Raw genomic sequence first — 13,961 nt, 5'->3', positions numbered from 1 at the left:
AAAGTATTGAAGAACTTAAGAAGGATAGATTTCATTAATCATGCAAGTATTTTTTGAACATTTGTTCTATGTCCAATACTATATAGGCTTTGGAAATATAGCAAGATTATGGCATTTCCATTCTTCAAAAGGAGAAAGATACAAAAAAAGATTGAAAATAGTATGTAATAAAATGATGATTATATTGTTCAAACAATAAATACAAGAGGGAAGCAAAGTCTTTGAGGGGAGCGATGACCCTATGTGGTATGAATTTAAAGGTTTCAGGAAAACCTACTTGCCCTTGAAAATACTTTCCTGGTTTACAAAGTCTAAAATTCCACAACTAAAAAGGTATTTCATTTTCTGTTGCGAAAAATTCTGTTAAAGTCATTCCTGATAGATCCATAGGTACATCCAGTTTAGAGAGTAGAAGAAGAGTAAAATAGTGGTCATTGGTGACTCTATGCTTAGATGTTCCAATGTGGTCATTAGTCAACGCAAGATGAAAAATGTAGAAATCTGTAATTTCTCACAACAGGGAGAGATTTAGTTGGATCTTGAGGTTTTGGTTCACTCAGATTCAGCAAAAAGTGAAAAGGATGATTCAGAAGGGAAAGGAAGATAAAAAATGTGTTAGGTGAGGACCAGCATGATAATTTGCCCAGCACCACATAATTAGTAAGTGACTGAGTCCAGATTTGAAATTAGATCTTACTGATTGGATGTCCAGTGAAGAAAGAATTGGACCCTGAGGAACACGCAGTCTTTTAAATCAAGAAGTGGAAAATCAGCAAAAGATAGAGTAATTGGGAGGAAGACTCAGAGCCTAAATGGGAAAGGAAGGATCATGGAGAATGGAAGGGAGTTTGTAGGAGAATTTGTAAAGATAGAATGAAGGGGGAAGAAAACCTACTCGCAGAGAATAAAAACAAGAAAAGAAGAATGAAGGGGGAGGAAGAACATAAAGAAAGGGAGGAAACCTAAAAATGCTATAGCTAGGAGAATAATGAAAAAGGCCATATAACTGATTTATAAAATACATAGAAAATGTGCAATTATCACAGCACTCTGAAAAACAAAATCCTAATTGGGGGACATATGTCATCCCAGAGGCAGCTTATCTTCACAGTTTGATTTCAGGCTTGACAGGAAGTTTACATGATCAATGAGCCCTTGCCAGTAATTTTCCAAATCTCTGTTGCATGTGGACTGGCCATTTTAAAGTCCTGGTTCAGAAAGAGAGGAGAGGAAGGATAATGAGAGTTATTCCCCACATACAACTTTGACCATGGTAGAGATTAGCAAAAAGGAACCAAAGGCCTACTTTGGCCTCACCTGGAGAGAAAATCAAGTCTTCATACAAGACTTATCAGGAGCATAAATGGCCATTGAGCCTGGGCAAAGGCAAGCTGCTAGAAATGCCCAGAGTATGGGGATTGAGCACTTGGCTCCTCTGCCAGATTGGCACAAAGATCCTGCCACTGACTAGTCATGGGATCTTGGACACATCCTTTAAATTTCTTTGTATTTTGAAATTCCTGCTTCTGAAAGAGAGTGACGGCAGTGGTCCTCCAATGATATAGTTTGATAACTTCTAAAGCTCTAATCTGTGATACTAAGAACCACCCCAGCTCCATCTCCCAAGAGCTCAGAAAATCTGGAGCCAGAAGGGACCTAAACATTTATATAGATCAGCTTCTTCAATTTATATTTGAGGAAACAGGTCCCAGGAGATTGAGGCAAGACTAGAAATTAGGAGCTAAGAAACTCTTCCTTTCCATATGATCCAAGTAACAATGCAGAAGGATCATGGTGCAGGAGTCATGAAAGGGAGCAATCAAGTATAAAGGCATAAATATTTATATATAAAGTATAAAGTTTAGATGAAAAGCTTCAGCTGTCTACATACCCAACCAAGGCCCATATCCTTTAAGGCTGAACTCAAAGGCTACCTCTTTCACACAGTCAACTGAGGCAGAAGTGAACCAGAGGCGAATGTCTCTTATTAGCTCTTACAATATAATGCTTATGGTTCTTTTGTATGTCTGTGCTCAGGACAAGGATTTATGGTTCCATTTGTAACCAAAGCATATTGACACTTTCTCCCTAACTCATAGCTTTACAAGATAGCATAGATCACTGAAAAGTTCCATGATGTGTCCTGGGTTACATAGTTAATACTTGCTCATGGGTCTTCCTGGCTTTGTGGTCAACTCTCTATGCACTACATGTTCACTGTGAAAATACTTCTTTCAAATTTTATTTCCTTCCTAATTTTATCTCCTTGGGGTTTAAGGGAATAAGAGAGGAAGCAGCAGTTCTCTTATTCAGCACCGATATATGTGATTAGTTCATCTTTCTAGAACTTTCATACTATTTAGAAAAGGAAAAAAAAACACATTTTAAGTAAGTTTAGGCAATAGACTTTGTGGCATTGAAAATCTTGGTTAGAAGATTTATCTAATGAAGTATGACAATCTTAGTTCAGTGAATGAAAGCTTTTGTCCTAAAGGAGTGAAGATGCTTAATGGTGTCTGCCGTTATTCTTGGTGAAATCCAGAAGGTAAGGAGAATAAATAATTATAACATTTAGAAAAGCATATCGAACAGTTGCCTTATCTATGTATATGTGCATATGCAAATATATACACATATATAAATATATACACACATCTTTCAATACTTTCATCTTTCTTAGTAGAAACACACTAGCTTTGGGTAGGAGGAGCCTAGTTCTGATTCTACCTTGGGATCATGGGTAAATCAACAAACTCAGATGACTCTGGTACCTCCCCCCACCCCGATCTATAGCAATGAAATCAAAATCCGAACTCCCACTCAAAAAATAATAAAAACAATAAAAGTTAACATACATGGGATTTTAAGTTTCACAAAATGTGTTATAAATGTTATCTTAATTGAAATAACCACACCAAAATCAATCATCATCGACTCCATTTGTTTTAGGTATTATGGAAAGAACTCTGGATTATGAATTCAAAGACCTGGGTTCAAATTTCAGATCTTGGCTCTACCATGGTGAACTTGGGCAACACATTTCATTCTTAGGTCTCTGTTTTCTCAATAAAAAAAAGATGACAGTTGGCTCATTGACTTTTAAGGCTTTATACAACTTGGACTCTATGATCATTCCAAGCTTAACTTAGACAATGTCATTAAACAGTGACTTCTTTGGGAACATTAATTGTTTTTTGCCTTCTTTTACAATGCCCCATGCTTAGCAATGACTGGAACATAATCATTACTTATGTTGACTAACTTAAAAAGCTCGGGCAAGCCATTGGTGATCCTCAGTTTTCTCATCTGTAAAATAATTACATCTGACAAGGTATTCTCTACTGTCCTTTCCAGCTGGAAGGGACTTTTACTTATATACAAAAATCAAGGTCTATTTGATGAAAGGACATATGAGTAGCTCTCCATTAGACTACATTGTTCTGCAAAACCAAATTTCAGCAGGCCGTTGAAAAAAGAGTGGTCCTCACGGCTTATCCATTTCTCTATTGTCTTGATTATTTCCCCAGGTTTGAGTGCATCTGATCACCAATTAAGGTATGTCTGAAGTGTTTGAAGTCCCCCAGGGATAGCCTTTAGCTAGTAATATGATGGCTAAATCAGGCCCTAATGAAGGCTCTAGCATACAACCCTCCACTGTCACCACTGAGCATTATACATTCTAGTTTGCAAAGAAGACAGGGATGATGGTCCACAAATTATATTTTATTGTAGAAAAATTTTCAGATTCTTTCCTGAAGCTTTGTGCTTTTTTTCAAATTGTACCCCTTTTAAAGGGGGAAAATGAATGAGCCCTGATTATCCCAATAGTGTTCTGTCTTGGGTTCTGGTCAAGGTCTCTTTTGTTAATTTATGTTGAAGAGTGAAGATAACTTGATCCACTCTGTCTTTTAAGGATTAATCACCAGATGAAAACTTAGGATGAGTTCCACATATTTACAAAGCACATTTATACAACATATCCTAAATCATGTTTAAATATCCAGAACCAAGACTGTTGACCCTGTCTATATAAAATCTAAACAAATGACAATAGCTAAATCTTCAGAAACCACCCCACTTCCACTCTGTTTCTGATTATTCCCTCATCCAAACAATGGACAAATGGGAATCTGTGTCTGTTGTCATCTAAAATACATAGAGGTGGGAGGCCAGGCATGAGGTTTCCTGTTTTTGTCTGTGGAGTGGTATGAGCCATAATTAGTACATTTTATCCTTTTCTTTACAACAGTCTGAGCTATCAAAAGACAAGTCTGTTACCACATTCAAAACTAAGATTCCAGCTCATTTACTACTGTGCTTTGAAATACCTTCTGAGAGTAAAATGATGAATTTGCGTAGGAAAACTTTTAAAGGAATGAAATGGTATTTTTCTATCCATATTGTGACCAACTAGTGCTCCTGAAACTTCTAATTTTTCAGAGAAAATGACTTACCACTCCCCTCAGACTATAATAAGGAAATGCATCTTCTAAATGGTACAAAAGGTAAGGCAAGGTAGTTCTAGGTAAAGCTCAAAGAATAAATGTAATTGAAATCAAAACAAATCTGCCCACATTTGTTCAAAATTGAACATTGCCTGCACATTAAAATCATTACACTGAAATGAATTTTCCAGAAAACAGAATTATGGGCTTTGGGGTAGTCTGAACAAGGAGTTGATTACAGAATTGAGTTATGCCTACTCATGAAGTTGTTGAGATAGACAGTGGGGAGAGGTCATGGGAGTTGAAAGACAGGGAAGTTAAAAATATTTAAAAGGTCTAGTGAAAGGAAGAAATCTGTGAACCAAGCCCAGATCTCAAGTCACCCAGAGGTGACAGTAACAAAAATTCTGATCATGGTGGAGTGACCTTTTGTGAAGAGATGGTTGTAGAGGGCTGGTGCCAGTGGGCAGCTCTGAGGATGGCAATGGAGCTAGGAGAAGAATAAACTTTTTCTCTTGGCCTTCTATGTAGGAAGCATAAGAGATCTTACTTTCAACACTAGAGAGATCTTCCAGTGAAAACTAGGTTTCATATGACCCACCCCCAGCAAGAAGTAGTAAGGGTTATGGCATGCCCCTATGCCCTAAAATGGCACATCAAAATCTGATTTTATATCAATACAATAAGCATTTATTAGATGCTTCAAACAAAAATATCCTTTGAGGAGCTAAGTACCAAGACCCATATGATATGTTAGCAACTTGGCAGGGACTAGAGGTTTAGTAAAATTTCAAAACACATCTAAAGAGAGGATTCTTATGAAGTTTCTTGAGGTAAGAAAAATCTTAAGTCTATAGAGTAGCCACAATAAGACCTGATGGTCATTTAACACTTGTCACACAATTAAACTTTAAATAAGATTGTATATGTTTTCATTTCCTATGACACAGTCACTAGGGAAAAAAAAAACTTGAGAAAACCAACCACCATTGCCCATGTTATATCATCTTCTTCTATAAAAAGAGGCATCAAGGAAGACGTCCAAGACACTAACCTGAAAAGCTTCTGGATGTCTTCGGCTTTGATATCCTTGAGGATCTCCTGGTATAGCTGAGGATCTGATATTCTTGGAGCAGGATCCTGGGAAGGACATTTTGTATGTGCATAATATCCAATCACAATCCCCAAAATAAATAAAAGGGTCAGAGTGCAAAAGATTTTGGAGAGGCGGAGAATATTACAGTGGCTGTTCTTTGGTGTCATCCTTGGGTAATGGCTCACATAGTCGGAGTCCTCCTGCAGTCTCTGGAACCTTCCTTTGGGGGATGTGGCTGGCTGAATAGAATCAAGATCCAGGTCAGCAGTTTCTGAATTCCCCAGGTTCTGGTTGTCAGCACCATCTAGTTGAAAACGGTCAAAACCAGGCTCCTCCAACTCCTGTTCCATGTCCCATTCCAGGTCAAGGGCAGTGGCCTGAAGGTCATCATTGTCTAAGTACTGAGAATGTCCAGGGGCTCTCTGATCTGCATTCACCTTTTGGTAGGCCATCTTTTTACCTGTTCAAATAATGAAAAATTTGAGTATTTATTTCATTCCAACCCAAATGAGATTGGCCTTTCCTTATTTCCCAACTCTCTAATTACTATTGCCACTACTGATAATAAAAAATTAATATGGTATTTTTAAAATTTTACAAAGCACATTACATATATCATATGATCCTCATACCAATTCTATAAAGTAAGTGCTCTTACAGACCCTATTTTACAGAAGAGGAAACCAAGGCTGGGATACATTAAGAGATTTACCTAAGATCAAACAGCTTGCCAGAGTATGACAGGTTCTGAATACAGATCTTCCTTACTCTGAGTCCAGTGAACTACCCCACTAAGCCTCCCAGCCACCTCTACCACTGCCTCTCTTAATAGTTAATATTGGGCAGTGTTTGAAAAATATTTGAAAAATATTCCATTTACTTATTTTCACAAATAATCTTTCCTCCTGAAAGAATTTAAGCTTTTGGAGGTCAAGGACTGTGTCATTCTAATTTTGCATTCCTAATACTCTCCATAGTTGTTCTTTAATGACTTATTAATAAATGTTTATTTATTATACTCAGAAGATTCTCAGTGAGGGTTGTTCTATCTCTTTCTCTCTGGATATGCACACATGCACCCCATGTAGGTTCACACATGTGCAAGGCTCTCTCTCTCTCTTGTGTGTGTGTGTGTGTGTGTGTGTGTGTGTGTATGTGTGAGATGGACCCCTTGTGAGTTAGGGCAACAACTACGAATCTTCTCTCAAAATACTGTTTTTAAATTCATAAAGTAAAATCCACAGGATTACAAAGGAAAAAAAAATCATGTGTGAGAGAGAGGCAGAAAATGAGACTGAGGAGAGGCAGAGGAGAGACAGAGGAGACAAGAGACAGAGACAGAGAGAGAGAGAGAGAGAGAGAGAGAGAGAGAGGAAACACAGAGGAGAGACAGAGGAGACAGAGGAGAGAGAGACAGAGGAAAGACAGAGGAGAGACAGAAGAGTGAGAGGAGAGAGAGGGGAGAGAGGGGGAGAGAGGGGGAGAGTGGAGAGGGAGAGGGAGAGGGAGGAGAGTGAGGGAGAGGGGGGAGAGTGAGGGAGAGGGGGAGACAGATGGAGGGAGACAAGACACAGAAAGAGGGAGACAGAGGAGAGACAGACAGAGGGACAGAGAGAAACAGAGACAGGAGACAGACACACACACAGAGACAGACAGAAATATCATGCAATACAGAGAACTAATTTAGAGATGAGAAGGGAATGAATAGAAATACCAAGAGAGAGGACTCCTTAAGAAGTATTTTAACATATAAAGCTGGGAGTGATATTAGAAGTCACAAGATCATTGATTTACTGATGGAAGGAACTTTCTAGTTAATGGGTCTACCTGAAACCCTCCCATTTTAAAAAAGAGAAAAACAAGATGCCCAGAAATCTTTGACATTGCCCTATCTGTGGATAAGCTGTTTTTCCCCCTTCAACCCCAGCAGACTATCAGTCACTCAAAGGTGGGGACAGTTGAGCTTTTGTTTTTATATCCCCAATATGTAGCACAATGCCTGGAACATGGTAGGAATTAATATTTGGGTTTGATTGATTTTATTGAATTAAGATCTACCAAAAATACTGAATGTATCACTTTGAATTCAAAGCATGAATCCCAATCACCCTAAGGTCTCTGTTGAATTCAAGTCAATGGTTTCTGCACAAGAATGACTTTAGTAATCATGGGAATTCTTTCCTACTATAGAATCGTTCATTCCCATCACAATTTGAAAATCCAGATGCGTGTACAAATTATTTGAAAACCAACCAAGGCAACAATGAGGCAGAATTTTCATGCCTTTTCCAAGAAGAGGCATTCTATCACTTGAGTGTCAGCAATTTAACGATTTCCATCATCAGACAGACCCATCAATGGGAATGAAAGACAAATTCAAATATCCTCTTTTCCCTGTAATGGATTTCTGATGGACACCCAAGTGACTACTTCTGTGCACATAAACCCAGTAATGAATTATCTTTCTCAGAGATTAGCCTCCCAGGAGAATAGTCTCTCATTCATATGTCAGTAGATCCAGCCACTTGATATCACAGAGTCCAAAGCATTCAGGAAAGTTATAGAGGCAATGAATGGACGATGGGAGAGATGTGAGCAAGCGGTTGGACCACTTACTTTACAAAACCAATTGTTTCAGTACATAAGTACCTAATTTGAGAATCTCATCTTGTTACAGACTTTCTTGCCCCAAAGGAGATAAAGCAGTTGACAGACTTATTATAACAGGATAATATAAGTCCTCTTCCTCTTAGAGGTGAAGTTTTTCTTTTTTTTGGTCATTTTATGCTCATGCATGAATAAAAAGCTAATCTCTTAAGAATTAATAGGACAAAGTGTTCCTATTCTTTGAAAAATGAGAAGTCTGTTTCTGAGTTGGTGGGAGAGGAGGTGAGATATAGGATTTGAAAAGCAAGAAAATAGCCTGAGATTCACAGAGACCTGAAGATTCAGAACTGGAATGATCCTTAGAGATAATTTGGTTCAGCCAAATTGGTCTAGCAAAGAAGCGTCCAAAACCCAGAGAGGTAAAGTTAATTGCCCAAGGTCAAACAGGTAAGAGGTAACAGCTGGAATTTGAACCCAAACCTGGGTTTCCTGATTACAAATTCAATCCAGCCCAGGAATACAAAATCTCAACACAGTTTGCTGCATAATAAACTAAAATTTAAAAAGTCAGTTATTAAAATAATGCTCCCTTAATACAGCACTCTTTCATGTGATATTATATATAGATATAGATATATTTATATTTACATTTTTATTTATTGTATACTCAGCCATATCACTGGGTCTGAAGGCAAAAAGATCTGAGTTCCAATCCAATTTCAAACATGCATAAGCTATGTCACCTTACACAAGTGACTTAACCTATGTCTGCTTAATTTTCTCATCTCTAAAATGAGGATGATAATAGCCCCACTTTCCTAGGGCTGTTGTGAAAATGAAATAATATAATAGTTGCAAAGTAACAGCACAGTGGTGGATATATCCAAAGAACTATAGAAATGTTAGTTATAACTTCACATCATTAAATCTATACGCATTCATACTTCAGAGAGATGATCATTTCATAACTATTAGGTAAACCATGATTCCATATGTCAGGAAGTCTAAGAAATCATGTAATATTTTTACGAAAAGAAGCATGAGTCTTTACTTTCAATCATATAAGCTCTTTTGCAGAGACCCACTTTGATGTTGGAAAGGTCATGGAAACTCAAATGACATTTCTTCGAATAGAAACGTCTCGAGTCATTTTTCAAATTTAATACTGTGGCACGTGAGCTTATGAAAATGCAACATTTAAAGAAGGTAAAACATATTTTCTCATGCTTTCTAACATCATTTTCATTTATGTGAGGGCCTCTCTGATCCTGCTTCTATCCCCAAAAGGCAAAATCAACATTCAAAATATATCACCCTGGAATATTTCTCTATTTACCTATATACCTGTACACAAGTTTGCATTTTTTCCCATATCTGTCTAAACACCCATCTGAAGAGTGAAGTAAAAACCAGGCAGACAACAAGAAATATAAAATAGCATTTTTTCAAGTAATAAGTTTGGACCACACAATGAATTTTTATCAGAACTTTAGATGTTCAATAACTTTGTTCATCTGAATTCTATTTGTTTACAAATCCTTACTACCTTGATTCATAGAGATAACAGATAAAAGATATATATATATATATATATATATATACATATTAGTTGAAAATTTAGTGTTTAAAACATTGTCTTCCCTAAGCAAATGTCTGCCCCAATCAAGAACGATACTACTAACAATAATATTAATAGTGCAATAAAATCAATTATTTTATGGATACTATTTATAACAATATTAATATTCTTTAAGTGCTTTATATTAATATTCCTTAAGTGCTTAATAGCTTTATATCTATTATTTCATTTGAGCATAGAATAGCTTTGGGGCAAGGGTCTGCAGGTGCAGAATTATTTATTCCCTGCTTAAGATGAGAAAACAGGCTCAGAAAAGAGGCAGCTCCATGGGGCCAGGAGGACCCAAGTTCAAATCCTGCATTAGCTACTTAATAGTTGTAGAACTGCATAAATCACTTACCCTCTCTCAAACACTCACAAGTGAGTCTAAGACTGGATTTGAATTCAAGAAGATGAGTCTTCTGATCCCAAGCTTAGTGGCCTATCACTTGTAAACGTTAAGGAATCCTTAGAAAGACTAGCTAGCATCACTAATGTTATTAAAAGCCTACCTATAGTGAAATCGTGTTAGCATTAGGATTTGGAGATTGGTCTTAAATTCCAAGGGTAGATTATAGATGGAGGTGGGGAAAAGAATCAGCATTTATATAGAATCTAATATGTGCTAGAGATTGTGGTGAGCATTCTCTTTATATTATATTAATTATATTACATTATATGTATGTATGTAAATGTATAAATGTGTGCATATGGTTATATATGTTTGCACATTTGATTTTTATACACTTAGAGGGAGAGACTATGACTATCCCCATTTTTCAGATGAGGAAACTGAGGCAGAGGTTAATTGACTTGCCTAGAGTCACAAAACTGACTTAGGTAAAATTTGAACTCAGATCTTCTGGATCCCAGATCCAGAATTCTATCAATTGCTTCACTGCATATATCCACATGAATGTCTTCAAGGTGTTCAAATCGCTCTAAAAATGGATATCTGACCATATGATGAAGGAGGTGCTGACTGAAGTTGTATTTTTGAGACCTCAATCAACCAAACATTCTGTGACCAGTTTTCTGTATATTCGGGTCCTTAGGGGAAGAATTCTCAGATGTCCCGCAAACTTTCTGACTTGAGGAGGAACCATTCAGATCATTCTCCCTAGCATTCTTGTCCAGGACCCTTGATGGATGATCCCAAGCTATGGCCAATTCTCTCAATGGTGAAAAGTAGTGCTTTATGTCTGTGAGCAGAGCATCAGCTTAGCTAAGATAGAAAAAGTTCATTACCAAAATTTGACCTGATCACAAGGGATTCAAAATTTAGAGTGACCTCAGAGGTCATTTCAACCAGTCTTCTCATTTTATAAGTCACAGGTAGAGATTTAGAGCTGAAGTGACCCCACAGGTGCTTCTAGTCCAAAGGCCCCAATTTTCAGATGTGGAAACAGATCACAAAAGAGAAGAAGTCACTTTCCCAAGGTCTACAGGTACCAAGTGGCAGAGCTCTCAGGTCCTCACACCCAAATGATGAATTACTTGGGTCAAGGCAAATCACAAAAGAAGAAAACCCTTTTAAGCATAATTATTTCAGTGGGTGGCTAACAATAAGCCTCAAGAAACACTAATATCTTAATTTAATAAAATGGAGGAATACTAAAGAAATTAAAATACAGCACAAATGTTTTTAAATTGGTATGATTCACAAAACACCTAAGGATCTAATTTAAAATAATTTGCTATAATTTTTATATCACCTACATTTCCTAAGATATCCCTTCCCCCTCACTCTTAGAGTCATGACTTCCGATGAAAAATTTTTTAAAAGAGTAAAATTAGTTATATAAAATGAACCAACATGCTGAAAAATGTTTTATTTAAAATTCCATAGTCATGCTCCCCCCGCCTTCCCCACTATGAATAAGTTAGGGGAAGTGCTTTCTCACATCTCTTTACTGGGGACAAGCTTGGTTATTATATTTTCATAAGTTTCAGCTTTAATTATTTTCTTCTGTTCTTTCTATTTGTATTGTTCTATTCATTGTGCATAGTTTGCATTGTTTCGCATTTTTTCAATTCATATGAAGTAAATATCTTTGCATGTTTCTCATTTCTCACAGCCCAGTAATATACCATTAGAGTCATATATTCCCATTTGCTTAGACATTTTCCAATTGATGGGAATCCATTTTTTCCAGTTTTTCTTTGTTATATCAAAAAGTGCTGCAATATGTATTTTGGTATTAGAAAAAACCCCATAATATTATAATCCAATTTTACGACATTATACTTTATATTTTTTCCTTAAGGATATGATTTCTCTCTCATCACATTCAACTTAGATCAATGTATACCATGGAAACAATGTGAAGACTAACAGACTGCCCTCTGTGGGGGGTGGGGGGAGGGAAGCAATAATGGGAGAAAAGTTATAAAACTCAAAATAAATAAAATCTTTCCTAAAATACATATATTTTGTAGATATTTGGTACATATGTTTATGCATTAATATAGAATACACACATATAATATAATTAACATAATGTGTATATCACTTTTTTGTTTTAATTTTTTTCTTGAACTTGAGATGAGCATTCTGAGTTTTTTATTTGCAGTTTTCTTATTATTTATAATTTGGAGCATTCTTTCCTATATTTGTTAATAATTTTCCATTTTATTTTGGAGAACTGTCTAAAACCTTTAAGACATCGATTATCTTAGTAGGATGCTATTTCACATGGCAGACTACTAGACAATATAAGTAGACTCTGGAAATGTCAAAACATCTTACTCTGAGAAACTTTTTGAAGTTAGAGATTTTGGACATCAGTTTCTTCAGCTTATAAAATCAATCTGTTGTTGAAGACATTAAAAGCCTTTGCTCTCTAGCAAGGTAAGAAATACTGCGACTATAAAGAGCCATTCAGAAGATGGTGCTGCCTTTGTCTAATTTTTCACCATAATGAGATTCTCCTCTTCTTACTTTTGTGAAATAGCCTGCGTGATTGCTATAATGACTAGAAATGTGTTGACTCTCCTATTTAATTGTCACTCTGCATGTCAAGTACATAAAACAAATGACAATAATAATTAGCCATTTAAGCTTCACCAAGTGAACACACAGTACATAGAACATAGCAAGAACCTTGCACCATCACAATAAAATAGAAGAAATTCATTTGCTTTTTAAGGGAAAAATAAAAACAAAACACGATCTACAGAGTATTAGAATCATTTAGATTAGATTAATGTCATCCCCTCATTTGACAAAGGAATAAGTTAAGGGCTAGAGAGGAAAGGTAACTTGTCCAGAGTCACACAGGTAGGAGACAGCAGAACATTTTCAAACTCGCATTCCTCAGAATAAAAAATTGCAATGCTTATTTGCCTGTGTGATCTCAGATTGCGAGTGAGAACAATGAGAACATAGTCCAAATAATTACTTGACAGACAAAATTATCAAATATCTAACAAAAGGTCCTTGGACACAATGCTAACAACTTTGGATAAACTAGATCATTATCAATTTGCAAATGTTGAAATCAGAATTATTTTATTTTTATATAAAACATTTTATTTTCCCCAACTGATTGTTAAAACCATTTCAAAATTTTAAATGAATTTCGATACTCATAAACCCCTTAAAAAGTTGTATGAATGTATTATTATTTTATTGTTTCTCGACATAATGGAGGAACTGCGGATTGGTCCAGAGGTTGTAAGACAGCATTCTCTGCCTATATGAGTCAACACGTGGAAGACTTGGCTGCGATGCTTTCAAAGTTGTGATGATAGGTATGAGAGACACCATCGGACTGATTCTGGTCTGCTAATCTCATGATAAATAACAACCTTTTTTTATTTATTTCAACTGTATAACCAAACCTAGAGATTCCTCCAAAAGGGGTTCATCGCTCTTGACCACTATCCTGGTTTGATGGCCTCCCAAGACTGTTATCTTTCTTTAAAACATATCAAACTCTACACTATTATGGGAGAATACTGAGACTTCCTCCCCATACCAGGTCAAATTGTAGCCCTGTAGATAGTTATTGGTTCTTTGACCATCTCAGTTTTTGTGTTGTCTGTGGGAAGGGGATCTTAGGTAATGATTGAGATCAGTCAAAATATCAGAAAAGTGAGCAATGTGAAGTACGTAAGTCTAGTCCACACTGGATTTTATAGGCAGCCCAGTATCTCTGTACCAAGGACAAGAGGCAACAATTAGGACCCTACC

General features: G+C 36.4%; 1 protein-coding gene across 14 annotated transcripts in view; it reads right to left on the bottom strand.

Annotated features, from left to right (window-relative positions):
* NAALADL2 (N-acetylated alpha-linked acidic dipeptidase like 2) overlaps positions 1-13,961 on the bottom strand; it is a 1,546,126-nt gene that overhangs the window by 810,755 nt on the left and 721,410 nt on the right. For all 14 annotated transcript variants that reach the window (XM_074190946.1, XM_074190945.1, XM_074190943.1 and 11 more), the window contains one exon: positions 5,500-6,001. In XM_074190946.1, coding sequence (XP_074047047.1) covers positions 5,500-5,993 — 494 coding nt within the window. In that variant the 5' untranslated portion in view covers positions 5,994-6,001. The remainder of the gene's footprint in view (positions 1-5,499; positions 6,002-13,961) is intronic.

Source organism: Macrotis lagotis, chromosome 6 (assembly GCF_037893015.1).
Source record: "Macrotis lagotis isolate mMagLag1 chromosome 6, bilby.v1.9.chrom.fasta, whole genome shotgun sequence".
NCBI classification, from domain to species: domain Eukaryota; kingdom Metazoa; phylum Chordata; class Mammalia; order Peramelemorphia; family Peramelidae; genus Macrotis; species Macrotis lagotis.
Note: the sequence above shows the minus strand (reverse complement) of the source record. Positions and strands in the feature narration are given on the sequence as shown.